This window comes from Myotis brandtii, unplaced genomic scaffold (assembly GCF_000412655.1).
Source record: "Myotis brandtii unplaced genomic scaffold, ASM41265v1 scaffold249, whole genome shotgun sequence".
NCBI lineage: Eukaryota > Metazoa > Chordata > Mammalia > Chiroptera > Vespertilionidae > Myotis > Myotis brandtii.
Window position 1 is genome coordinate 307,530 of NW_005359430.1, and position 25,679 is coordinate 333,208.

Consider the following 25,679-nt stretch of genomic DNA (forward strand, 5'->3'; position numbering starts at 1 on the left):
AGAGGCGGCCCCGCGGGGTGGCCGCGGCCTCAGCCCTGCCCCTCCCTTCCTCCCTCCCTCCCTGCCGCCCTACCACGTAGGAGTTCACCTTCTCCACCGAGGCGTCTAGATTTCCTTTGCTTCTCTGGAAACGAGAGAGGTGGAGGGAGGCGACGCGGCTGCAAAGGAGAGGCTCGCCCAGGCGGCCCGCCTGCAAAGTGTTGCGTTGACACCTCCTGGCTGTGGAAGTTCAGGGGAAAAACTCCGGACGCGGAGCTGCTGGCCAGAAGGAGACCGGGGAAGGAAACCAGTAGGCAGGCCAATGGTTTTCCGGCAGCGCGCTGGCAAGTTTGTGGAACACTTTCTAGGAATTAGATCTTCTTCCTCTCCCTTCCTCGTCCTGACTTCTGAAGAAAGAACTTGGTTTTGGATTGCAATGGAGCCCGAGGAGTGAGGGTGAGACACACTTGAATAATCCCTCCGACTGGGCTGCATTTGTGGGAATTTAGGAAGCCCGAGTGGAAATACAGCAGCCTTCGGTGCACCCTCTGTTCATTTGGATGAATCTAAATGTACTCCATCCAGGACCGCTCCACTAAGCCCTCTCATCTTGCGATTTGCTCTCCTTGACTTTAATTAGCATCTAGGAAAGTCTGAACTTTGGACCTACCTCTTCTTTTGATACTTATTTTTGTACTTTTGCTCTCTGGGATTGGTTTCTTAAAACAATCTGGATCCTTTTTAATATGTCAAAATGAGTCGGCTGATGTTTACACAACTACTGCTCTGTGGATTTTTATATGTTCCCGTTGATGGTAAGTTAAAAATGCTTTTATCCTCCCCCACCAAAAAAATACACTTTTCTTTCTGAGGGGGATGTGGGCTCTAAATAAAATGACTTTGTATGTATAAGTCCCTTTTGGCCAGGTGTGGGTCTTTAGGGGGACAGTGATTTTAAGTCTTTTGTTTCTAAACAGCTGCAAGTGGAACACATTAGTAGTGCCTACTGTTGTTTTTTTTAATTAATTGAGGAGTTGGACAATAAATGATGGGATCTTAGTTTTGTTAGAAGAGAATTATTAAAGGAAATCTCTCGAAAGAGTCTAATACTGTGGTACTGCTCTGTTTGGTGTTTGTTCTTGTATCTGAACTTTGACTTAGACATTCAAGTGAAGAAAATTAGTAATGGATGTTGCACTGAAGGTTCATTGAGTTAGGAATGTGGGACGAGGTCTCTCAGGGAAAAGTGTGTATCACCTTCATGCTGGCCAGTGCCCTCCTAGTGTGAAGTCAGAATGAAGAATTTAGATCATAGGGAGGAAACTGTCAAAAGGGGACTGGGCCAGACTCCAACAAGGGGAAACATAAGCTCCGGGCCTGCTGGGGGCAGCTCTGTCCCCCGTGGCAGACACAATGGGGATCGGAAACAGGTGCTGGCTGTGTCTCCCTCTAGGTTGAGTCAGTGTGTCAAGCAGCCAGCATTCTGCCTCTGATTCTCCTGTCTTTTGTTCAGATTTGGTTTCCTGGTACATTTTCTTTGGATGTCAGTTTCTTGTGAGAGAATTGCAAAATCCTTTTTAGAAGCTGTTTTGAATGACAAGTGGAAGTAATCATTAATATCTTTTATTGTTTGTTCAAAGAAGGAAATCCAGAGGATATTTGGTATTAACCTTCTAGGGACTTTAATTTTTACATCAATGGATAGAATTGGTCTAAGGAGAAGACTGGAGCTTGCCACCTCCCCCTCCCGAAAATGGGGGTTATAGTACTTTAGTTTTTTAAATACTGTACTTGTAAAGAACTGGAGGTGTATTGGTCCAAACATTTGAGCCATCATAGTTGTTTGTTGCTACATAAACTTTCCTCCAGCATATGCATTGTGGACAAATTCATTATTTGGGACACTGCCTATTTTTGCCTGCCTATAGGAGCTAACTTTGTTCTTGGCAGCTGTGGATGCACAGAACCCAATATATTGGACTCAGAAAGGAAGCCTTTCTATAAACATGAGGCAATACAGATGAATTTACCTACTGTCAAGTGGCGGTTTTCAATCCTGGACTACATAAGTACCTTTGCCTCCCAGCGATAGTAGGCAAGGCATTCAGCGGGCACACTGCTTCTCTCTTCCCCCTTCTAAGTAGTAGATGTTTAGGAATTAATAACTGTGAATTATAGTGTGGCAATATCTATAGTCATATCTAATAATTCACCATGCATTTTCTTTAATACATTTCCCTCTACAATACATTTACATCTCCATTACAAAAAGTTTTACATATTTTTTCCCAAATGTGTTTGAGTATTAGGATGAGAAGATTTGGATATAAGTTTTTGGATAATATGTTCTCATAAGACATGAATTTACATTTTTCAATACCAGAAATACATGTAAAAGCTATATATTAGACTACAGGATTATTGCCAAGTTTTGTTGTTGTTGTTTCTTATTTTTTGTTTTGAATCAGTGTGTAGCTAGGAGGAATACAATTAAATTGCTCAGTGGAAGTGACAGAGGGAATCAGAAGAGCTTGGTGTTACAGAATGTAATTAATGTACCACAGTGTTTGGAGGTATATGAAACAAATGCAATTAACCAGCTCGCTGGAACAGCAGTAGCAAGACATCATTTCTCTCCTGTCCTCCCTCCCTCCTGTCCTGCCTCCCTCACTTCTTTTCCTCTCTCCCTTCTTTCCTTCTCCCCCACCCCCACCTCCCGCCTTCCCTAGGGACACATGTAGGACTTTCGTTCTGATATAATTTTATAGGGTAAGGGCGGGGGGATTTGCGTCTGGCCCACAATTATGCAGCCAAATTCACAGTAACGTAGCAAAAAATGCCTAGGGTAGAGAAATTAAAAAGGTAACATTCATTTTTTTCTGTGTTAAACTAATTTTTGTATTTAGTATCTAATATGTCAAAAGCAAATAAAACTGTGGACACTTAGTGAGTTCCTATGTAAATCATACTGTTGACATTGGATTGCCTTTGGTTTACTCCAGAATGATGACAGCCTCTCCATGGGGTCTGTTGAAAATTTGGGATGTAGACAACACTGCCCTCTAGGCTATTTCAACACTGGGACTGAGTGTTCACATGTATAATGAGGGAGTTGGCTGCTCGGCTCTTTAAGCTTTCTTACTCTTCCAGGATTCCAGGATTTCTATTTGCTTATTATCCTTCTTATAAGTGTGTGCTCATTCTCCCCATGAATTTCAAATTTAGAGAGGCTTGTACCATTTCAAAGATATACTGACTATCCATGTGCTAGACACAAAAATTAATTTTATTCAGTGACAAATGATACATAGATTTGCATTGAAATTTGCTTGGTGGGTTATTTATATGTGCATTTTTATGGCATGTGAAGAATGTTAGCGTTTTGCCTTCTCATAGAAGGTACATGCTAATATTTATGATTGTTCAGTATCATGTGTCTGTAGGAATCCATAGAAAATAAATATTAAGTTAGCTGATAACTACATGCAAACTTTTCTATTTGGGATGTCGATGCAGATTTTCTCATTTGATAGAGATTAATCAAATGCAGATTTTCCTTTACTATTAATAGGAGATTATGTAATGAACTTAGCCTTTGTTCTCCAGATTTTCTTTATTTTTAAATAAGGATATAGTTTCCCAGTCATTTACAGGAAACTAATATAAACCATCACAAGACTTTTAATTATATCTATATCCCATACATTCTGTCAATTCAATAATTTTATGATACTTTAATACTTGTAAAAGGATACTTTTAAAATGAGAATAGTTTTCTTATCTAAGCCTTAACTAGTTTTTTTTTTCCAGTGTTGTTTCTTTTAATGAACCCCATCTCCCTGAAGGATGATGCAGGTAGCTAGGTGGTGGCAAGAGGTGTTCACTTCAAGATTCTGCCCTGATTGAAGGCTTTGCCCACATGCAGCCTTAACTATTCCTAAATGGAAATGACACACATGGTATTTGGGGAGATAAAGATGATGTGTGTGCACAATGCAGATATATAATCTCATACAGGTTTATACATTTTGCTAAAGTGCTTCTTTTAATAATAGGCTCATTATTGTAGCCATATGTAGTCCATTTCAGAACTTAAATTGCATGTAAGTAACCTGAAATTTGTTCTTGGGACTCTGCAGTAATATGAGGTTTGAATTGGCTTTGTTTGAATAACCTTTGTGTCTAGGCAACATGTGGACCATAAACCAAAAGGATTTCTTAGAACATCAAAAAAGACTATCTTAAAGAGGGAGGAAAAAGTCATGGTTATACAAAGAACAATTCGGGCCATCTCATCCCTGAGCAGCCTGTATAAAATAGCATTTTGATAATGAAAATATGGATATGTAAGCACATTGAATACATTTGGATGCTTATATAATAATGAAGGGAGCTCATGTATGTGGGATGAGTGTCTAGTGAAATCTGCTTCAGTAGTTCCTGCATTCTGTAGGAGATACGTTTACTTCCTATGTGCAATTTGGTTTTGAAGAGTATTTGGAAGAAAAATTTTCCTTTTACTTATTTCTTCTCCTACTCTTCCTCTTCTCCTCCTCCTTCTTTTTTGAACCTGATGTAAGGAATTATAAAAGTATTTGAAGAGTAAAGAAAATAGGTGAGGTTGTTTCTTAAATAATAATTTAGAACATCTGCATTTAAAGGAGATATGTTAATCATGTTTTACTTTTGGGTATATCCAATTGGGTCCTCAACTTTATCATTTTTATTTTCTAATACCATATAGCTTTATGGAAACTTATTTTGTATAGATCCTATCTTTTTTCAGTTTAGACAGACAGAAGTCTACAGATTGGAGTTCAAGCAGACAATGGAAACTTATAGAGTATCATTTTATAGATTAATTTTTAAAGAAAATATTGTTATGTTTCTTATAGCATCTCCATGTATGGACCTATCAACCTAAATCAATACATTAATATTGATTTTTTTCTTCTTTTTAATTATTGACTAAAACATAAAGCCTTTTAGGGGAAATTCCCATATACTTTTTAAAATGTGTCAACAGTGTGATATATTATAATAGAGCTCTAATATAGCATTTAAAGTGTGTTCGTCTCAAAATAAATAAAGTGAAGCAATATCACCCAAAATACATATCCCTAACTCAAAACAGCATTACTCCTAGAGAGAGGAGTAATCTAGGCCTCAAACCTTAGTGTTTTCTTCTGCATTTGCATCTAATACTTAAGATCGTTCAACCCGTTGCTGATACTTCTTACATTGCCCAGTCACTGTGTGGAAGAATCTAAGTTCCATGAGTTTGGCTCTTCTACTATTGTAGTTCCAGTGCCTGGAACAGTGCTGGACACATCTGGCTGACTGTTTGACATCTTTGCATGATAGCTAATAAGAATATATCAAACTGAAACCTGGGATAGAATCTGCTCCTTTTTCTTGTCATCTCCAGCTCAGTAAATGGCATCACTATTCCCAGAGTTTTTCATGATCCCAAACTAGGGATCATTCTTGGCTGGTACTTACAGCCCATATCCAAATTGTTAGTGAACTCTGTTGACTATAAACAAACTCAGCCAGATACTTCTTCAGCAAAATGGGTTTATTTGAGAGCAACTAGAAATTTCAATCTGGTACATGCAACCTCAGTGAGGCATGTGAAAGTTCGCTAAAACAAAGAAGGGGAAATCTTTGATAGAGGGGAAAAAGGAGTTAAAAGGCCTATTACAAACAGTTTCCCTTGTTGTGCTTCATGATTGAGTTAGGGTGGGAGAGCTTCCCATTCTGGCCTCCCTACTTCACTTTAAATGGGGTTTCTGTTTTTAATTTTCACAACCTTTTGAAATATATTCTGCTACCAACAATTTTATTTGTGTGTTCGTGATTTTCAAATATATAGCAACATTGAAATAATTGTACAATGAACACTAAGGTTTTCCCACTTGCCCAGCTGGTGTGGCTTAGTAGTTGAGTGTCACAGTTCGATTCCAGTCAGGGATCATGCCTGGGTTGCAGGCTTGATCCTCTGTGTGGTGTGTGCAGGTGGCAGCCAATCAATGATTTTCTCTCATCATTAATGTTTCTATCTTCTCTCTCCCTTTCTCTTTCTCTCTGAAATCAATAAAAATATATTGTACATATATTTTTAGAAAAAAGATATCCTCACCTAGATTCTACCATTATTTGACTTTACTTGATTGCCATCTATTTATCCATTTATCCACCCACTCTTTTATTGCTTTGATGCATTTTCAGATAATTAGATACCAAAAGTTTCTTACTAACTCAACCACTACAATCCTGGGCAAAACCTGGACTATTACATTAGCCTGATAAATGATCATTTGTTTAATTCCTGCTTGTCTTATCCCTGCATCTTACCCCATCCCAGTTTCTTCTCTACACAGTAGCCAGAAGGACCTTGTAAAAGCATGTAAGAGCATGACAGCTCTTTGCTCTCAACTTTCTAATGGCTTCTATGCAGAACCTTTCACAACAGTCTACAAGGCAGTTCAAGTTCAAGCCCCTCTCTTCTTACCTAACCTCATCTCTTCACACTCCCTACCTAGAGCCTAGATTTAGAACATTCTTTTTTGATGTTCTGTTTCTGACTCAGGGCTTTTGCATTTGTTCTTTCATCTACTTGAAATGCACTTCCCCAGATCTCTGCATGGGTATGTCCTTTAATTGATTTAATAAGTCCCTACCCCAAAATCATCTCTTCAGAAATATGGGCCATCCTATCTAAAATTGCTCCCCTTACAACACTATTGGGCTGCCCCTATTACCTGTCTTAATTCTTTATAGCACTTGTCACCTCCTAGAAGTGTTAGAGTACCTGTGTGTATGTGTGTGTGTTGTGTGTACATCAACAACTGTGAAGGGATTGACATCTTATCCTACTTGCAAGCTAAGAAGTTAGACTGCCACAACTGGATGAGTGCTGGCAGGAGACATGAGATTCCTGGGTGAGAGATGATGGATTTCATTAGTCATGCCACAGCAAGCAGCATGACTTTATGTGTGTATCGATTTACCTTGACCCTGAAGTCCATTGGGGGCAATATATTGGGTCCCAAGTAGTCATAGTGGGTTAGCCTCACAGCTGAGGAACCAACCATGAGTGTGGGAACCCAGATATTTTATAATGGGAAATGAAGAAACTTACCTAATCTTTACCCTGGGGGAAAACATTATCTTGACTATATTGGACAGGAAAAAGTCTGCCTTCTGCTCTCAAAGGAGACTACCTCTGTTACACAAGACTGCTTGCTATATACATAGCTTTGAAAAGGTAGTTTGGAATGAAAGAGTAGTTAGTGCCTCTTCTAGCAAATCATGCAGAAACATGAGCATCCCATGGAGAATTTCACTCAGCTATAGACAGAGATGTTTGTTGACTGTCTGACTCTAATACTGAGCTTCTATAGCAGGGACTTAGCTTTGTTTGTCATGTTTACCAATGTTCTAACAGTGCCTGGAGCACACGATGACACATAATAGATATTCAAATATTTGTTAAGTGTATGAAAACGTGCTTATGGAGTACTTTTGAGATGTTTGTTTTCATGCCCTACCACAACACAGGAAACATTGTTCATTTGAACTAGGTTAATTTATAATTTGGGGTGTGTGCGTATATAAGTAGACAGGCAGAAAGTCAGACAGATAGAGAGGGTTATCAAACATGCATATTTTGACACAAAGGACATCATGATTCCTGGTGATTTAATATTCTGCCTTTCACCTGTCAGGAGGTATAGAATTGTTGATATACTTTAATATGCCTCTCTTATTCTAACCAAGAATATTTTCTATAATTGTGGTTTTCATGGTCACTCTCCCCCAGTACCCACAAACACTGCTGTGCTGTGCTTTTTATCACACTGTTGTTGGGGTGTATATTTTGACAGGGCGCTCCTTCAGATGATGCTGATGTGCCATGACAGGACCACTGCACTAAGGAATGTTGACTTATATGATGATATCCAGTCCAGAAACTAATACTTTTTCTACATTTAAGACAGCTTTCTCTTTCAGCTTTAGTAACAGGTAAAACTGATTATTCTGGTACCAAGATAGAATTAAATTGCTTACTTCTAAAATTAATCTCCAAATGTATGGATCTCTAATAATTGACAACTAAGAGGAGGATTGAAAGTAGTAATTTTGCAAAACCTACCCTGTTTACTATCACTGACAATAAAATGAGATAAACTCAGGAATTTGGCTGTAGGACCATCTTTATAGACCTACTTTTGATTTTAAGAAAATAGCTTAAAGCAGTGGTTGGCAAACTGCGCCCCCTTGAGTGTGGCTCTTCCACAAAATACCACATGCAGGTGTGCACATACAGTGCGATTGAAACTTCGTGGCCACACTCAAGGGGCCAAAGAGCCACATGTGGCTCGCGAGCCGCAGTTTGCCGACCACTGGCTTAAAGGAATCAACTAAAAATATATCTATATTTTTAAAAACATTGAGGTAAAGGTCAACATATACATTCTCTAAATTTTGCTACTTAAATATTTTCTCCCAATTACTTTATTGAGATATAATTCACATATCATACAATTTGCCCATGTGAAATTTACAAAGAAGTTTTTTTCGTTGTTGTTGTTAATCCTCTCCAGAGGATATTTTTCCATTGATTTGCAGAGAATGGAAGGAAGGTGGAGAGACAAAGAGAGAGAAACATCATTGATTGGTTGCCTCCTGCACTGTCCCAACCAGGGCTGGGGAATCAAATCTGCAACCAAGGTAGTGCCCTTGACCGGAATTGAACCTGGGACCCTTCAGTCCTCTAGCCAATGCTCCATCCACTGAACCAAACCTGCTAGGGTACAAAGCAGTGGTTTAATTCATGAAGTTGTGCAGCCATCACTAGAATCTAATTTTAGAACTTTTTCATATCAAAATAAATAAATAAATAAATAAATAAAAACCTGTATCATGTTCCTTATCTACTACCCCTTCCCAGCCCTAAAAAACCACTAGTCTATTTTCTATCTCTATAGATTTGTTTATTCTGGACATCTTATATAATAAAACCCTAATATGCAAATCAACCGAATGGTGGAACAACTGGCAGAACCACTGATGCACACTGACTACCTGGGGGAAGATGCTAAATGCAGGAGCTGCCCCCTGGTGGTCAGTGCACTCCCATAGGGGGAGAACTGCTCAGCCAGAAGTCGGGCTCACTGCTGGCAAGTACAGCAGGGGTGGTGGCGGGAGCCTCTCCTGCCTCCACTGCAGGCAAGGGGTAAGGAGCTAGGAGCCCTGCACTGCGAGAGGGCACAGGCTAGGCTGAGGGACCCCCCTCCCAGTTCACAAATTTCATGCACCAGGCCTCTAGTTTCCTATAAAGAGAATCATACAATTTTGGTCTTTTTGACTAGTTTTTTCCCCTTTGTCTAATGTTTTTAAGGGTCATCCATATTCTACCATGTATCAGTGCTTCATTCCTTTTCATTGCTGAATAGTATTCCATATCACTTATCCCTTGAATTTTCAGTTTATGGGTAGTTAGGTTGTTCTTACTTTTGGTTATTATAAATATTTCTGCTATGAACATTCATGTATTAATCTTTGTGTGCACATATGTTTTCATTTCTCTTGAGTGGAATTGCTAGGTCATTTGGTAATACTATGTTTAACCTTTTGTGGAACTGCAAAACTGTGTTCCAAAGTAGATGAATCATTTTACATTTCCACTTGCCAGGTATGTGGTAAAGTTATTCTTTTAAATCAACTTGAAAAGAAAACATTGAATAACCTTTATGAGTTGAATGTGTTTTGTAGTGAAGTCATTTTATATAATAACTAGAGGCCTGGTGCACAAAATTTGTGCAGTGGGGGGTGTCCCTCAGCCCAGCCTGCACCCTCTCCAATCTGGGACCCCTCGGGGGATGTCCAACTGCTGGGTTAGGCCTGATCCCTGTGGTAGTTGGACATGCCTCTCACAATCTGGCACTGCTGGCTCCCAACTGCTTGCCTACCTGCCTGCCTGATTGCCCCTAACTGCTTCTGCCTGCCAGCCTGATCACCCCCTAACCACTCCCCTACCAGCCTGATCAACGCATAACTGCTCCCCTGCCAGCCCAATTGCCCCCAACTGTCCTCCCCTGCTGGCCTGGTCGCCCCTAACTGCCCTCCCCTGCAGGTCTGGTCGCCCCCAACTGCCCTCCCTTGCTGGACTTGTCACCCCCAACTGCCCTCCCCTGCTGGCCTGATCGCCCCTAACTTCCCTCCCCTGCCGGCCATCTTGTGATGAGAAGGAATTGATGTATTTCCAGCTGGCGCAAACTGGGAAGGGTCAATTCTAAATGGGTCACTTAACCTAGGCCTTCAAAGATGAATGGAGTTTTATTAGCGAGGGAGATTGGAAATTACCTTTCAGGAATAACAGGATAAATGGCATGGAGATGACAGGTATGCTAGGGGAAAGGCAAGAAGGCTAGTTTAATAGTAACATAGTTTGTTCACAGGGGAAGAAGTGTGAGATGATTATTGAAAGGCAATCAGTCAATGAACATTGCTGAACAAGTTTGAGCAAGTAATTTAATGTTTCCATGCCTCAGTGTCCTTATCTGTAAAATGGGCATGGTAACATTGTCTTTCTCATACAGTTGCTACAAGGGATAAATTAATGAAAAATATATGTATATATGTATTACACATATATAGAAATATATGCTTATATGTAATATATCTATTCTATATGTAAATTATATATAAATACTCTGAATAGTACCAGGTACTTAATAAGCACCACTGAAATATTATTTGTCTCTATATTAATTATTAGTAGTAATTTTACTATTATTTCCTTCAGAGTATAGAAGTAAAGTTTAGAGGAATTTTGAAATCAGGTTACTTATGTATTACATGATAATTTAATTATAATTTTCATATAATCTTTCAAGCATGAGACTTCAGGTGATTGATTAAGAACTTTTGCCTCACCCTAGCTGGTTTTGCTCAGTGGATAGAGCATCGGCCTGTGGACTGAAGGGTCCCAGGTTTGATTCCAGTCAAGGGCACATGCCCGGGTTGCAGGCTCAATCCCCAGTAGGGGGCGTGCAGGAGGCAGCTAATCAATGATTCTCATCATTGATGTTTCTCTCTCTCCCTCTCCCTTCCTCTCTGACATCAATAAAAATATATTTTAAAAAAGAACTTTTGCCTTTTAAGGGGACTCATCTGTGGCCACACCTATGCAATTGTGACAAAAGTTCTATGACATGTGTGTTTCCATTGCATCATATGCTGGTTACAGAACAAATGGGAGTCCCAAGTGAGTGGTATTATGAATTAAAAGAGTAAAAAGAGAGGCATACTACAAATAGCAATTTGTTAACAAATAAAACAGGCTTGTTAAGTCTGCATTCTGGTTCATGTTGACTGATTTACATTTTATCAAGAATATATTTTATTTGGTGCTCTTGATATAAAGTGCCATGAAGATAAATCTTGTATAAGACAAACTTAATGGGTTCTAAGTAAACATTACTAATTTTCTAAAAATTGTATAGACTCCACTCACATTTTTTCTAGATAGTCCACTTAACTTTCTTTCATTCAATATAGACATGGAGTTTAATAATTGTTATAATTACCCATTAATAAGATTTTCATGAGTGGTTGTGTATATCAGAAAAGATAACCCAAATACAACAATATCATTGCTACTGTAGAAGGAATACCCATTAGGTGGTCAGAAGCTCTGGACTCAAATTTTAGCTTTTCTTTTTAATTAATTATATAATTTTAATCCTTATAAAAACAAACACACACAAAAACAAAAAAAGCATAAAACACTAAAATGTAAGATTTGACTGTAATCTCCAATGTCTCATTCAGCCTTAAATTCTATTGTTGTAAGTTATTTAATTAAATGTCCTATCATTGATTATTATGTTTGAGTACAGTTGAAGGAGAAAGTTTAACCTGGAAAAAATTATAGAAAACCCTAAATGTCCATCTCTGAACACAATCATTCTTCATTGTCCAATCTGCATGGGTTATATTTCTGTATTTTCTGTGGGCTTAATGACGTGAATATGGCTGACAGGCAACATTCACTAAGTCTCATGATTCACATCCACTTTCATTCATTAATGACCAATGGTGCTTATTGTTACTTTATGAATAAATGGAATTTTTAAAAAATAATACTAAGAAAACACTAGTCTTAAGCCAATGTACTTAGTTTATGGCCACTGTAACTAGAACCATATGCAACATAGCAATTTTAGCTCAGGAGAGGGGGTTAATAGCCACTTTTTAATTTCTGTTGTAAAGATTGATGTGGGATCCCTTTCCCTGGTTTTTGGTCCCATGCCTTTTTGGACATGAGCTGGAGGACATGGAATATAACTCAACTGTTCCATTACACTGCTTTTCAAGTTTAAACAAGGAACACCCAGTTGAAATCATTTGGAATTTAAAGGATTTGTCCAAAGCCTGTGTGGCAGTTATAACCAACTAACATATTCATAAGATCAAAAAAGGGAGAACTTTTGACTTGTGTTTTCTTTATAAAGAAAAGGTTGTAAATCAAGGTTATAGCAGACTTTGAAAGTTTTACAATATTTATTTCCAAATATTAGCAAATGCTATAATGTAGTTAATTTGTTTAGGTGTATCTGATAATTATGGAATGTAGTTTTCAGGGTTATATTAAATTAAGGGAAATTCAGGATGAACCTAGCCAAAGACATTCTAATTTGTGTTTTATATCTTAAAACTAACTTTAATGTATTGACAAATAACAGTGTAGTTATTGAAGGCGAAGTCCATTATTGATTTGTTAAACTAGAGAAGGCATTTTACCTTCCCCTTCTAAAATGAGCAACAGCTGTCTGTTCTAACATGCCTTTGCATAGCAACAACTTCAGGAAGAAGCCATCACCCAAATAGCAATTATGTGAACCCCTACACACGGTGCCACTGACTGTAGGAGAAACTGAGTAAGAAGAAAATGCCTGCTAACTTAACACTCCTCAGCATCCCCCGCCCCCATGCAAAATGGACAGTGAGGAGTTATAGCAGCAATTTTTAATCTTTTAATTTCATGGCACACTTAAACTAATTACTAAAATTCTGAGGCACACTAAAAAAACATATTTTTTGCTGATCTGACAAAAAATTGGTATAATTTTAATTCATTCACACTAGACGGTTATTGTTATGTTGGCTGTTGTCTTTTTTTTTTTTGACAATCCTGACTAAATAGTCAGGTATTGCATGAGTTAAAAATTCTTGTGGCACACTAGTTGAAAAATCACTGAGTTAAAACATTGAATTTGATGGTGTCAGAACTACTTTTTTCACTGCAGTGATAATGTCGAGAGTTAAAAACTAATAGTACCTGATTCTTGTACTTTCAAATCTTCAAGCTGTCATTTAGTTGAGATTTATAGCCTCTTTTCTTCTCACAAATGCTGTCTAATAACTTCACCATAAAAGAAGTGCTAACACATTTAACTGGCCAGTTCCTCACCGGCTATCATGAAAACATGTAGGTGATTTTGTAGCTAAGTATGTTTTTAAGTGTTTCAATCCGCCTTTGTGATTGAGAGCCTGGATCACGTCAACTTGTAATACAAAATGAAAGAAAAAAGAATGGGAAAATATGTACAACATGTAGATACAAATTTGGGGCAAAGATATGTCTTACCCCCCACACCATACACACATGGCTGTAAGATATACATAAACTTCTGAGTCGTTTGATGCCTGCCCTCCACTCACAATCCAACTGACAACTTTTATTTTAAGAAGAACATTTTCCAGGCTATGAATTATTGTACTTTTATGTTAAACTGTAACACCTGTGATGTTCATCAGTTGGGTCTTATGAAATGCTCTCCAGATTTTTGAAACACTCAGTAAATGTGTGTCATCGTGTTAAATTTAAATTCTGAGTTTGTTCAACTTTTCAGAAAGCGTTTTTATCTCTCTAAGCAGCAGCAAAATATGGCATGCAAATAAGACAGCCAGAGGATTGCTTTTATAGTCTTAGAATGCAATTCTAAGCTTTTCCAACATGGATGCTATAGGAGTTTATGCATAATCTTTGCATTCAAAATAGTCCAGGAGGTGCAAAGTTCTGCCTGGGAGGGACACTATCTATGAACAATAAGCAGGGTGATGTTGGAAAAGTGAAAAACTGAATGTTTGAATGAAATGAATTGGACCAGCATTTTAAATTACTATATATACCAAGTAGACAAGCTAATATTTAGTTCTATGGATTGTTAACATTCACATAAAACAGAATGATTTAGCATTTACTGAATCCTTTCAATCCTAATCAATTTGGGATCAAATGCAAAAGAACATGTGTCTGGCTTTGTATGACCCCAAATTCTTCCATTTTCCTTTGAGCAGATGACATGCCTTTTTTGCTGACTGGTATTGGTTGCTAGGAGAAGTGCACTGGTCTGGTCTCCTCTTGTCCAGCAGTAAAACTAAAGAGTGTATTGAGTAAGAGAAAGAGAGGCACAACACAGTACAGGCCATGAATCATGACTTGTCTCCAGTATGTCCACCTTCCTCCCATTGCTTTTCCCTTTAAAAACTTTTGTTTTTACCAATGATGCTTTCTTTCAGCTGCTATCTGTAATCCTTTTGAAGCCTGAGGGGATGAGGGTTGCTAAAGGGAGGCTGTGCTGCTAAGAGTCCACTCAGAGCAATAATAAAAGCCTTGAGAGTTATTCATGGAGCCACATTAGTGAGAAGGCCCTACCCAGTGAATAGCATCAGTCAGCTGCTTTTGAAATCGGGTGATTAATACCTTCTGTTTTTAATGGGGGGAAAAGGCAGACAAGAAAGGTCTTCATACTACTTTGGCTCTTTTGCAAATTAGCTCTTATACATTGTCAAAGCTTTTGACAAAGAACTCGCTAAATTTTCAATACCTGCAGAAGTCTTTTTTTTTAAAAAAAATAGTGTTTCATGAACTGTTCACTGTGGTTACTGTCAGATAAAATTGAAATGGTAAAAAATATCCCAAATGAACATATAAAATATTAGTTAGCCATTCTTATATTTTGGCAATGTTTGTGATGACTAGGAAGCTAAAAACATGATGTTAGCGAATATATTCAAAATGTGTCTAAGCTGGTCTATTTCACAGCATCCAAATCACATTTTTGTGTGTGTTTTTTAATAAAGAAACCAATTACAATACTCTTGAGATTTTAGAAAAGTATCTAATGAGAAAGTGTTAAGGGTGGCAGGTGTTTATTTCCCATGAGCACTTCGATGTAAGGGACAGTCTGTAATTTACAAATAAGGTGTCATATATATACAGGTTTATATCTATAGTCTAGCTTAGCATAAGGGGTTAGAGATACTACCTTTATAATCCCCATTACCTCTTGTCATATTTTTTTTTCTTGTTGTTAATTTTCACCCGAGGATATTTTTCCATTGATTTTTACAGAGAGTGGGAGAGAGAGGGAAAGACAGAGAGAGACATCAATGTGAGAGAAACACATCAATTGGTTGCCTCCTGCAGGAGACCCGATCAGGGCCCAGGCCAAGGAGGAGCCTGCAACCAAGGTATGGGCCCTTGACCAGAATCGAATCCGCGACCCTTTGGTCCTCAGGCCAACACTCTATCCACTGAGCCAAACCGTCTACGGCTCCTTATATCTCTTGATTACATTAGGTACTTGTCATAGTTCAAAGAAAATTTCTTAAGGTTTCAGAACCTTGTCAATCATCTGAGATGCATAGATAGAAAAACTTCCTGTTTGGAAGTTTCAAAAAATACAAGATGATGCTTTTCCATACAGCTTGTCAACATGATTCTAATGTCATCCAGGCATATTTAGATGGTAAATTAAGCTAAACCTTGGTGTTCTTTAAAATTATTCTTATTCTGCAGTTCATTTTACATTTATTTTTGATATAGCTGCCTAGTTGTCCCTCTGTCTATACCCGTGATGGCGAACCTTTCGAGCTCGGCGTATCAGCGTTTTGAAAAACCCTAACTTAACTCTGGTGCCGTGTCACATATAGAAATTTTTTGATATTTGCAACCATAGTAAAACAAAGACTTATATTTTTGATATTTATTTTATATATTTAAATGCCATTTAACAAAGAAAAATCAACCAAAAAATGAGTTCGCGTGTCACCTCTAACACGCGTGTCATAGGTTCGCCATCACTGGTCTATACTCATGTTCACTGAAAAGGCTTTACTGTAGTCAGAATATGAGAGCAAACATTTAAAGGACTCTGCGTGAAGCCTCCTAGAACCTGTTTTTCACTATGTGGAAGTGAAATATCTCGTTAAGAGGTGGTAATACCCAAGGGCAATCAGAGATGAAAATGTAACGATTTGGTGGGTGATGTCTAGAGATCAGCTTCAAGTGAGGTCTGATTTAACATCTTTATTAGTGATATAGCAAAAGGAACAAAATGATGAAGAAATCACGTATCCCAAACTTAGAAATCTATCAAAATTTTTTTCTTTATACACCCGCCCCACCTCCCGTGAACACAGACATAATTTATAAAAAACAAATTAGGCAGCAAAAAATCTTAGCAGAGTAAGAACAAATGCTTTATCTGGTATATAAATGTTAACTAATTCTTCAGGGAAATAATCTGAAATCTAGATATCTAACTAGAGGGAGAAGACAGCAAAGCAATAAAACTGAAAGGGCCCAAGGGATAAAGGTGTGAGTGGAGCAAAGAGAGAATGTGATTCAGATTAGGAGTGTTATGCCCAGTTTAAAGGTCAGGAGATTTTAGTACTCATTTAGGGAGTATTGCACCAGTGACTAGAGAGATCCTCTTCCAGTGAACATGGCTTAAGCACAATTGATTTTGCACTTCATTGTCAGAACATGAGAGTGGGGGCAAGATTTTGGCAGAATAGAAGCAGGAGTGAGTACAGAAATTCATTTGGAAGATACTTGTCAAATTAAAGCTAGGGAAGGGTGCACTTACTATCTCTGTATACCTTGGCCTACACAGATGAGAAACAATATTAAGATGTACCCTATTAAATCTTTTTAAATATTAAAAGAAACAATTGACAAAAATGCAACCATGTTTAAAATATTTCACCAGCCAGTTTTCATGACCGAGTCAGAAAAACTTGAAGCAATGAATTGTGTTTAGGTGTTCTTATTTTAAAAGAATTGTTGCTTTAAATTATAGGAGCTGCTTAATATAAAGTTGCATTATATTTCAAAGGAAAGGTAGTAAACAATATGAGTCTGCTAGGTAAGTTGACAAGAATTATAACAGACTCAATGGCTGAACAGGGTGCAGAACATATTCCTCTTACTACTTTCAACATTAGTGATGTCTTACTAGACATGCTTCTTTTGGGGCTATACAACTTAAGGGAAATGTGAAAAATTTGATAGTCTTTGTTCTGTAGAGAGCTCCAAAATCATAACAGGAGTAGAAAATAATACCTAAAACTGACTACATTAGTTTGAGTACTTTTTGGTGTGTTTTTCTTCTAATTTTATTATTTGAAATAAATTATTTGTAGAGGGCAGAACAATAACCTATCATTAGATTTAAAAAATCACACTTCTTGATTTAAAACATTTTCAATTGTTTGATAGGCATCGCATGCAACTGAGAATTTGAAATTTGGTGATTATTTTATTTCCTTAATAACAAGCCCACGAAAACAGAAAGAATGCAGAACTGCTTGCCAAGGTTCATCAATGCCATTATCATTTTGCAGGCTCCTGGGACCTCTCCATCAGTTAGTGAAGGGAGTGTAATGCTATAGACTGGGTGTGCCAAAACTTTAAGGGCCAGATAGTGACTATTGCTGGCTTTACTGCCCATAGGCCTCCTGCTTCACAACTACTCCACTTGGCTTTTGTAGGAAGAAAGTGGCCATAAGCAATATGTAAATAAATGAGCAGAGCTGTGTTTCAATAATATTTTATTTATGTACACAGAAATTTTTATTTTTATAATTTTTGTCATAAAATAGTTTTCTTTTGAACATTTTTTCTATGATTTAAAAGTGAAAAAAAAGTCTTATCCATAGGTTATAAAAAGCAAGGTGTGGGACAGATTTGGCCTGAGGGTTATAGTTGCTATAGAATATAAAATATTGCCTTTTTATTAGAGGAGCAGAAGAAAGAATGTGCTAGGAGGGGCAAGCAACAGATGGAGCAGAAGATAGATATTCTACACCTACACTACCCCCAAATATTATTTCTCTATCAGTCTTCATCTATTCATTCAGTATACATTTAGGGTGCATCTACTATGTGCAGTTAATTGAGCTCTTTATATAAGGTCATGTAAATAAGGTCATTGTCCTCAGTGCCACTACCATGGAGGTATTTGTGTACAGTTTGTTGAGAACATGAAAGGCTCTCTAGATAGAGCCTTGTCAGAAAACTTTATACCGGGCAGGTAACTTGAGCAGAGTCTTAAGTAGAGAAGGAATATTGTGACTGCCATTTGGACAAGTGGTTGTCGTGCTAGGCATAAGATAAAAAGGGTATTTAAGGCATGAATTTAATAGATACGGTGTTTCTGGTTGAAGTACAGGAACAGGGAGGAGATTCCTCTCTGGGAAATGGGGTTAGTGTTTCTTGAGAAAGATTCGGTCACAGAAGGAAGGCAATACAAACCCATCTAGAGGTTTTAAAGTGGGTTAATGTTATTCAAAATACAATAGGTGTCATCTATGAGGGTATCATTAAAGGCAAAAAGACCAAAGGCAGAGAAAGGCAGTTTAGGGATAAAATGGTGAGGGTATAAACAAGGGAATTGTCAGTAGATGTGAAGAGAGATAGACTAATTAAAAAACTGTAATGGAGGTAGATTTGACAGAATTGGACTTGAATTGGGAATTTCAGTTGAGTCCAGTTAAATTACTGTCAAATGTATTTGTCTTAATAATTTTTCAGACTGTCCAAGGGAAGATTTTTCTTCATGTCCTTCCTTTCTGTGTCTCTAAAGTTAAAGAAATTGGCAGTTCTTTTGTCACGTGTGATTTCTTGTTTGGTGGGTATATATTTGAACTTAGCTCAAGGTTTGTATGTAATTTTGAAGTATGATATCAGCTTCTATATACATGTTTTCCTTTGAAAAGTTCAAACAGTACCATTTGTATGGAGAATACAGCATCTTCAACATCAAAACCAAATTCACAGAGCTTTCCAAGAGAAATCTCTACCTGTCAGTATTCAGCAAGGCCCATCTTTATATCTTGGTCACTTTATATCTGCTAAAAGAAAACGTATGGCTCAATTAATGTTGGATGAATTAAACTTACCCTTTATAGACAGTTTCTTAAATTTAGAAGCCGACACAATTTTTGTTATCTGACCCCAAATATGTTGAAGAGTAAAACCTCTTGTTGAAGTCAGGGATCTTGCTTCCTTCAGTAAAAGAAGAAATTGTTGAATGAAGGGAGGAAGCCTGAACAATGGCTCCTTAAACTAAACGTGTCCTCTGCAGCGACTCGGTGGGGAATAAGCCACTTGGCCTGAGGATTAAGCTGCAGGGGAGACTGTACAAGTGAGATTCTCTGCTTTCTGTACAAATATGTGCTTACTCCATTCCCTAGTCCTTGGACTTCTCATTTGAGAGAGTGATAGACGGAAATAGAGCCAGTATCTCAGTAATATGAAAGTAAAGAATAAGTTAAGATAGACAGTGAGGTGATAGAGGCCAGTTCCTAGAGTTTCTAATTGGTTCTATTTTGTTAATCTTTTGTTTCTGTCATGCTTTAGGGGCACATGATTGCTAATATTTGAAAGCATATGGGCGCTGTGCCATAACTCACTGCAACTGGAGACTAAGTAGTCTAACTCTGCAAAATTTGGTAAAAAATATCTATCTATCTATATAAAAAGCCAGTGACTGGATCACCTTAACGACTGGAAGGACCAGTCGCTATGATGCCCACTGTAGCCAGCGAACCAGCCCTATCAGGGGGTGGGGCTGGCTGGCCAACCTCTTGCAGCCCCTCCCCCTGGCTGGACCCACCTCCGATGGGCCCCCACCACCCCAATCAGTCCACAGCCCCTCCCCCCAGTCAGCTCCACCTGCGATCTGCCCCCCCACTCCAATCAGGGGCAGGGCCGGCCGGCCAACCACCCATGGCCCCTCCCCCAGGCCGCTGGCCCCCATTTGGCCCCCCACCTTCTTTGGGGGCGGAGCCGGCTGGACCACCACCCACAGCCCCTCCCCATGGCAGGCGCCACCCCCGATCAGCCCCACGGCCCCGATTGGCCCCCCCATACCAATCAGGGGTGGGCCTTGCCAGCCAACTTTCCATGGCCTCTTCCTCCTGCCACTGACCCCCAATCGGCCCCCCTACCCCAATCGGGGGTGGGGCCTGCCAGCCAATCACCCTCAGCTCCTCCCCTCAGCCAGCCTGACCATGATCGGGCCCCAATCAGGGTGGGCTGGCTGGCCAACCTCCCGCCATCTCCTCCTCCCGACAGGCCCAGCCCTGTTCTTTCCTGAGTGGGGCCAGGCCAGCTGGACCCCACCCATGCATGAATTTGTGCACTGGGCCTCTACTATATATATTGTATATATATATTGTATATATATACATATATATAATAATAATAATAATAATAATAATAATAAAAACATAACATGCAAATGGACCAAACTGCTGAACAGCAGAATGACCATCTGGACGACCACTATGACACGCACTGGCGCCAGGCCAGCCAAGGCAGGTACAATGCGATTGGTCAGGGGGCCCGCCATCACCCCACAATCGCCCCACAGAGGGAGGCCCAGTCCAGTGGCTGGTGGGGCAATTGATTGGGGGGGTTCTGTGATTGCCCCAAAGAGGGAGACCCAGGCTACCTTCTGCAGAGTGATCAATTGGGGGGCTCCACGATTGGTCACCCCAAAGAGGGAGGCCCAGGCCACCTATTGATGGGCTGTGGCAGGTGGGCGGGGCCTCCCTCTAAGGTGAGCAATCGCGGGGCTCCTGGACTGCGAGTGGGCGCAGACTGGGCTGAGGGACCCCTCCCCTGAGTGCACGAATTTTGTGCACTGGGCCTCTAGTCCTATATAATAAAAGGGTAATATGCAAATTGACTCTAATAGAGGAACAACCAGAATGACTGGTCACTGTGATGCGCACTGACCACCAGAGGAAGATGCTCAATGCAGAAGCTTCCCCCTGGTGGTCAGTGTGCTTCCATAGGGGGAGCACTGCTCAGCCAGAAGCCAGCTCATGGCTGGCTAGCACAACAGCAGTGGCGGGAGCCTCTCCTACCTCCACTGCAGCACTAAGGATGTCTACTAACGGCTTAGGGGAGTGAGCCTAAACCATTAGTTGGCCATCCCCCGAGGGATCCCAGGCTGCCAGAGGGATGTCTGACTGCTAGCTTATGTCCAATCCCCTAGGGAGTAGGCCTAAGCTGGCAGGTGGACATCCCCTGAGGGGTCTCGAACTGTGAGAGGGTTCAGGCCGGGCTGAGGGACTCCCCCCCGCCATGTTCACAATTTTTCGTGCACCAGGCCTCTTGTATACATATATTTGCTTAGAGTATACTAGTAATATATTGGTAATGAGATAAGTGTTCTAATAATTGAGTGCCTACACATTAAGTTAGAAGTTATGGAACAGAAATAACTAGATAGGCATTTGTTCTCTTTCAGGAATAACATATGTAAGATTATTCACCTGGAATTCACCCTTCTATAACTTTAATACACTACTGTTATAGTTACTTTTTTTTTTTTTTAGATTTTCTCTTTTATTCAACTTCCACTGCTTCTTTTCACTAATATTAAACCCTTTTGCATGTAGTAACACAGAGCCCATAATATTGAAAGGGATGACCCTGAAATGAGGAGTCTTTGCATAAAGTTAATTATCCAGGTTTTGTTATTGGGTCAATAAATCATGCATAATATTAAGGAAGGGGCTTTCAATCTTATAATAGTCTTTAAACTCAGGAAGGACTACTTTGCTATATAAGTGGAAGGACTAGAGGCATATATAAATCACTAGAAGTATAGAAAAATCTCAAAATGAATCTAGAATAAAAATATAGATAAATACAAAAGAAAATACAAAAACCACAGAAAATATGGTAGAGTTATTCTACATTTTTTCCCTCTGCATCATGATTTCCTAACATGCTATCCTAGTGTGATATTTTGAGTACCTTTAATTCCATGTGAAGTTATAGTGAGTTGAAGAAAAAGTATATTTTGAGGAGTTATTTAAAAACTATATATCTATGTATAAACTGATAAAAAGTAGGATTGGACTGTAACATGTATGATATAAATATAAGTAAACTACATTTTTGTGCTCTTAAAGAGCTTGTCAAAACCAGTAGGTAACTTTATTACACACAATCCCAATCAGTTTATTTCTGTAAATTTGTATAACTGCCAGATCATTTTATACTTTTCCCTCTGTCATTTCAAGTTTTAAATTAATCAAAATAATGTTTATAACATGAACTTCATTTGGCAAAATGGTGACTGTTATAAAACACAACTTTTAAGAAGCATGAATGCATTAAATTAAAAAGGTAAATAGAGCAGTTGAACTGTCTTTATAACTGAGAAAATGTCACTAATAATGCCTTTAGGGAGAGGATTAGGACATATTTTGTAGGCATTAATCTCACACAAAGAGGAAAGTTTCCTTCTGTGGGAAAGCATTAGATCACAGGAAGGCCTTAAATATGTGGGTAACAACTTTGGGAAGCCACACTCAGTCTAAACAAGTTCCAACAGGACAGAGTCCTAGAAGGAGGAAAAAGGATGATAGCCACAAAGACCTACCACTTTGTTTCCCAGTATTTTCTGTAATGTAACTAAGATGGTCTTTGATTAAGTCGTCCTTTCTAGATCCATCTAAGCAAAAACTTATTCTCCCTCTCTCCTTTTTTCAAGGGAGGTGGTATTTAGCAAAGTTGATAGAGCTTATAAAGACCCAGTTTTGTTTGATGAGATTCATTAGGATTAGGCAACAAAAATGAAGATGTGTATTTGTAAATAAAAGTTCCTACTGTGTATTATTAATAGGTTAATTGATGATGTGCTTTTATTCATAAGATGTGAATGTCATATAACATTTTACTTAGAAGTAGGAGACACTAGTAGTCTCTCATTTCTTGAAATTATGGGCAACTTAAAAAATTAAGGACCGGAAAATACTGGGAACGGAACATGGAAAAAATATGGTATATTTGGAGAAATTTTCACAGTTCTAAATATACAAGTAACTCAAAACTTAAAAGACACAGTATCTCTGACAATTGTATTTTGTTGTAGACATGATAACATAAAAATAACTAGTTATTTTTTTCAAATATATTTCTTAATATCCTAACTTGAAACATAAAATAGTTGAGTTGACATCATAATTATAATCAATAATATATGCAACATGTTTTGTAGATTAAGGAATATACATGTACCCTATGTTGATAATATATGTATATAGACATATATAAGTGTGTATAAAAACACACATAGATACACTTATATGCATGTATGCATACATACACATAAATGCTTATAATTTAGTTAAAATGTACACAACCAAGTTAAAAGGTTTTGGCACTTCTCTCCTTTTGTTTTAATATTTCTATGAGTTAGTTAATAACCTGCAAGCCATCCTTTTTTGCTTTGTATTTTATAATTTTTTTTTAAAGTTATGTACTTGGATTAGGATTATAATTGAATTTTGTCATTAGATTTGTCTGTGCATGTGTGTGTCTGTGTGTGTTGTTTTTACCATCAGAAAAATCAATACTTACATTTCTTCCTAACTTGATATTAAGAAAATTCTATTACAAAATCAGGAACAAGGAATATCTTCAATATCTTTTATTAAACTTTCAAATATCACCTAAATAAAATATGTGAATAAAAAACTTTGGGTATAGATAATTTTAGCTTTATAGTATATCTTTATTCATTTCCTTGAGGCAAAACTCATACGGAAATTAAAGTTACAATGCTCTAATGCTTATTTACCTGGGAAATTCCTACTGAATGTAATTAATACTCACAATAGATTTGTTATTGTGATTTAAAATATATATTGTATTTGTCTTATATAGCCTGCTCCATAACATCCCCAAGGATAAGTTTACAACTCTTCTCAGGGTTAGTGAAGACCTCAAGATACCTAGTTAGTACTCTTGAAAAAGTAAAGGAAAAAGTGAATCTGTGGGATATGGCACTAAAGGATAAATTGCTGTAGTTTTTCTTTAAATTCATCTTATTTTGCTATTTCCAAGTTTATGACTTATGAGTAGTTCAGATTGTAGCACAAATGCACATTCATTCATTAATTCCTCCAAAAATATTTGCTGAACATCTATCTTGTGCTTGTAATTGTGTGGTGAACTTTCAGTTTAGTGGGAAAGATCTTTATATATAAAAGGCTAATATGCAAAGTGTCCCCTTGGGAGTTTGACCGGGAGACTGGGAGTTTGATAGTTTGCAATGACATGCCCTGACCACCAGGGGGCAGTGCGGAATGAAGGAAGGCCCCAGCTGGCAGCCAGCAGATGGCAGCCAGGGAAGGCCCTGGCCAACAGCCAGAAGGCCCCAATTGGCCCCGATCGCCAGCCAGGCCTAGGTACCCTACCTGTGCACAAATTTCATGTACCGGGCCTATGGTAGATAATAATCACACTGAATATATTAGTGCTCATAACTGAATTTCAGTCTTATAAAGCAAAAGTATAGGATGTCATGAATAGATTTAAAGATCTACAAAATTTAGATTGTTGGACCTGGAGGCCTGCAGGGGAAGTAATATATAAGCTGAGGCCTGTGAGATTAGAGATAATCATCTAAGGGGGGAGAGGGATCTTGGAAGAACATTCCTGGTTGAGAGAAGGAGTGAGTAAGGGAGAACCTGGGGATATCTTGGGCTGAGTCCAGAGTAACCACAGACCAGTTACATTGAAACAGCTGGGAGCTGATGCTGGGTGTGTGTGTTATCATGTGGTTTTGATGTGCATGCAGGGTGATAGTGAGAATTTAAGGAATTAATACAGGAAGAAGGGCCCAAGGAATTGGAAGTCAGTTGGTGAGACTGGAGCAAAGTGGGCAAAGACAGAATGAGTTAAAGATATACCTAGGAGTTTGGCAAAAATTAATGAATGAATGACAAACATGTTTCAAATATATGCTGCAGTTAGGGAAACGAATGAAAGTTATCTTTAAACACTTCTATTTCATTAAATCCCATAACTGTTTCTTCCTCTTCCTGGATTATATTTTAATTGAATTGCAATAATTTATGTATGTGCTTTATGAATCACACTTATGTGAGGCTACTTTATGTCAGAAGCAGTTTCCTCCTTCCTTGTTATTTCTTGTTGTGGAAAGCAGAGAACCTCACACATAAAAAGTGTTCAATAACTAAATTCAATGGGCCACTTAATTCAGCTCTTCTTTACTTTTTGTAGACTCAGCAAAATCTGCTTTTTATCCTCCTTGGTTTATCCGAATTTATCAATAATGTGGGCAGATTCAAAATGATATATTCATCACTTCTGGAATATATATAATTTATATAATACATACTGAATTTGATTGGATTAACTCTTATCTCTATTTATGTGATTAAATCCAAGTTCTCAGGAATATTCACAATATACACTTTGTATTGTAATTGTAAATTTGTTTACCTAAATAGACGTGCAGACCTATTTTTATGTTAATTTTAAAGCTTGCAGAAAAATTAATATGTTT

At 38.3% G+C, this 25,679-nt stretch overlaps 1 protein-coding gene across 8 annotated transcripts in view; it reads left to right on the forward strand.

Moving 5' to 3' along the window:
- The first annotated feature begins 23 nt into the window (after positions 1-23).
- The window catches only part of ROBO2 (roundabout guidance receptor 2), a 672,125-nt gene continuing 646,469 nt past the window's right edge, over positions 24-25,679 (forward strand). For 7 of the 8 annotated variants that reach the window (XM_005867326.2, XM_014540612.1, XM_014540614.1 and 4 more), the window contains exon 1: positions 24-794. In XM_005867326.2, coding sequence (XP_005867388.1) covers positions 734-794 — 61 coding nt within the window. In that variant the 5' untranslated portion in view covers positions 24-733. The remainder of the gene's footprint in view (positions 795-25,679) is intronic. The other variant, XM_014540611.1, reaches the window with a different exon arrangement.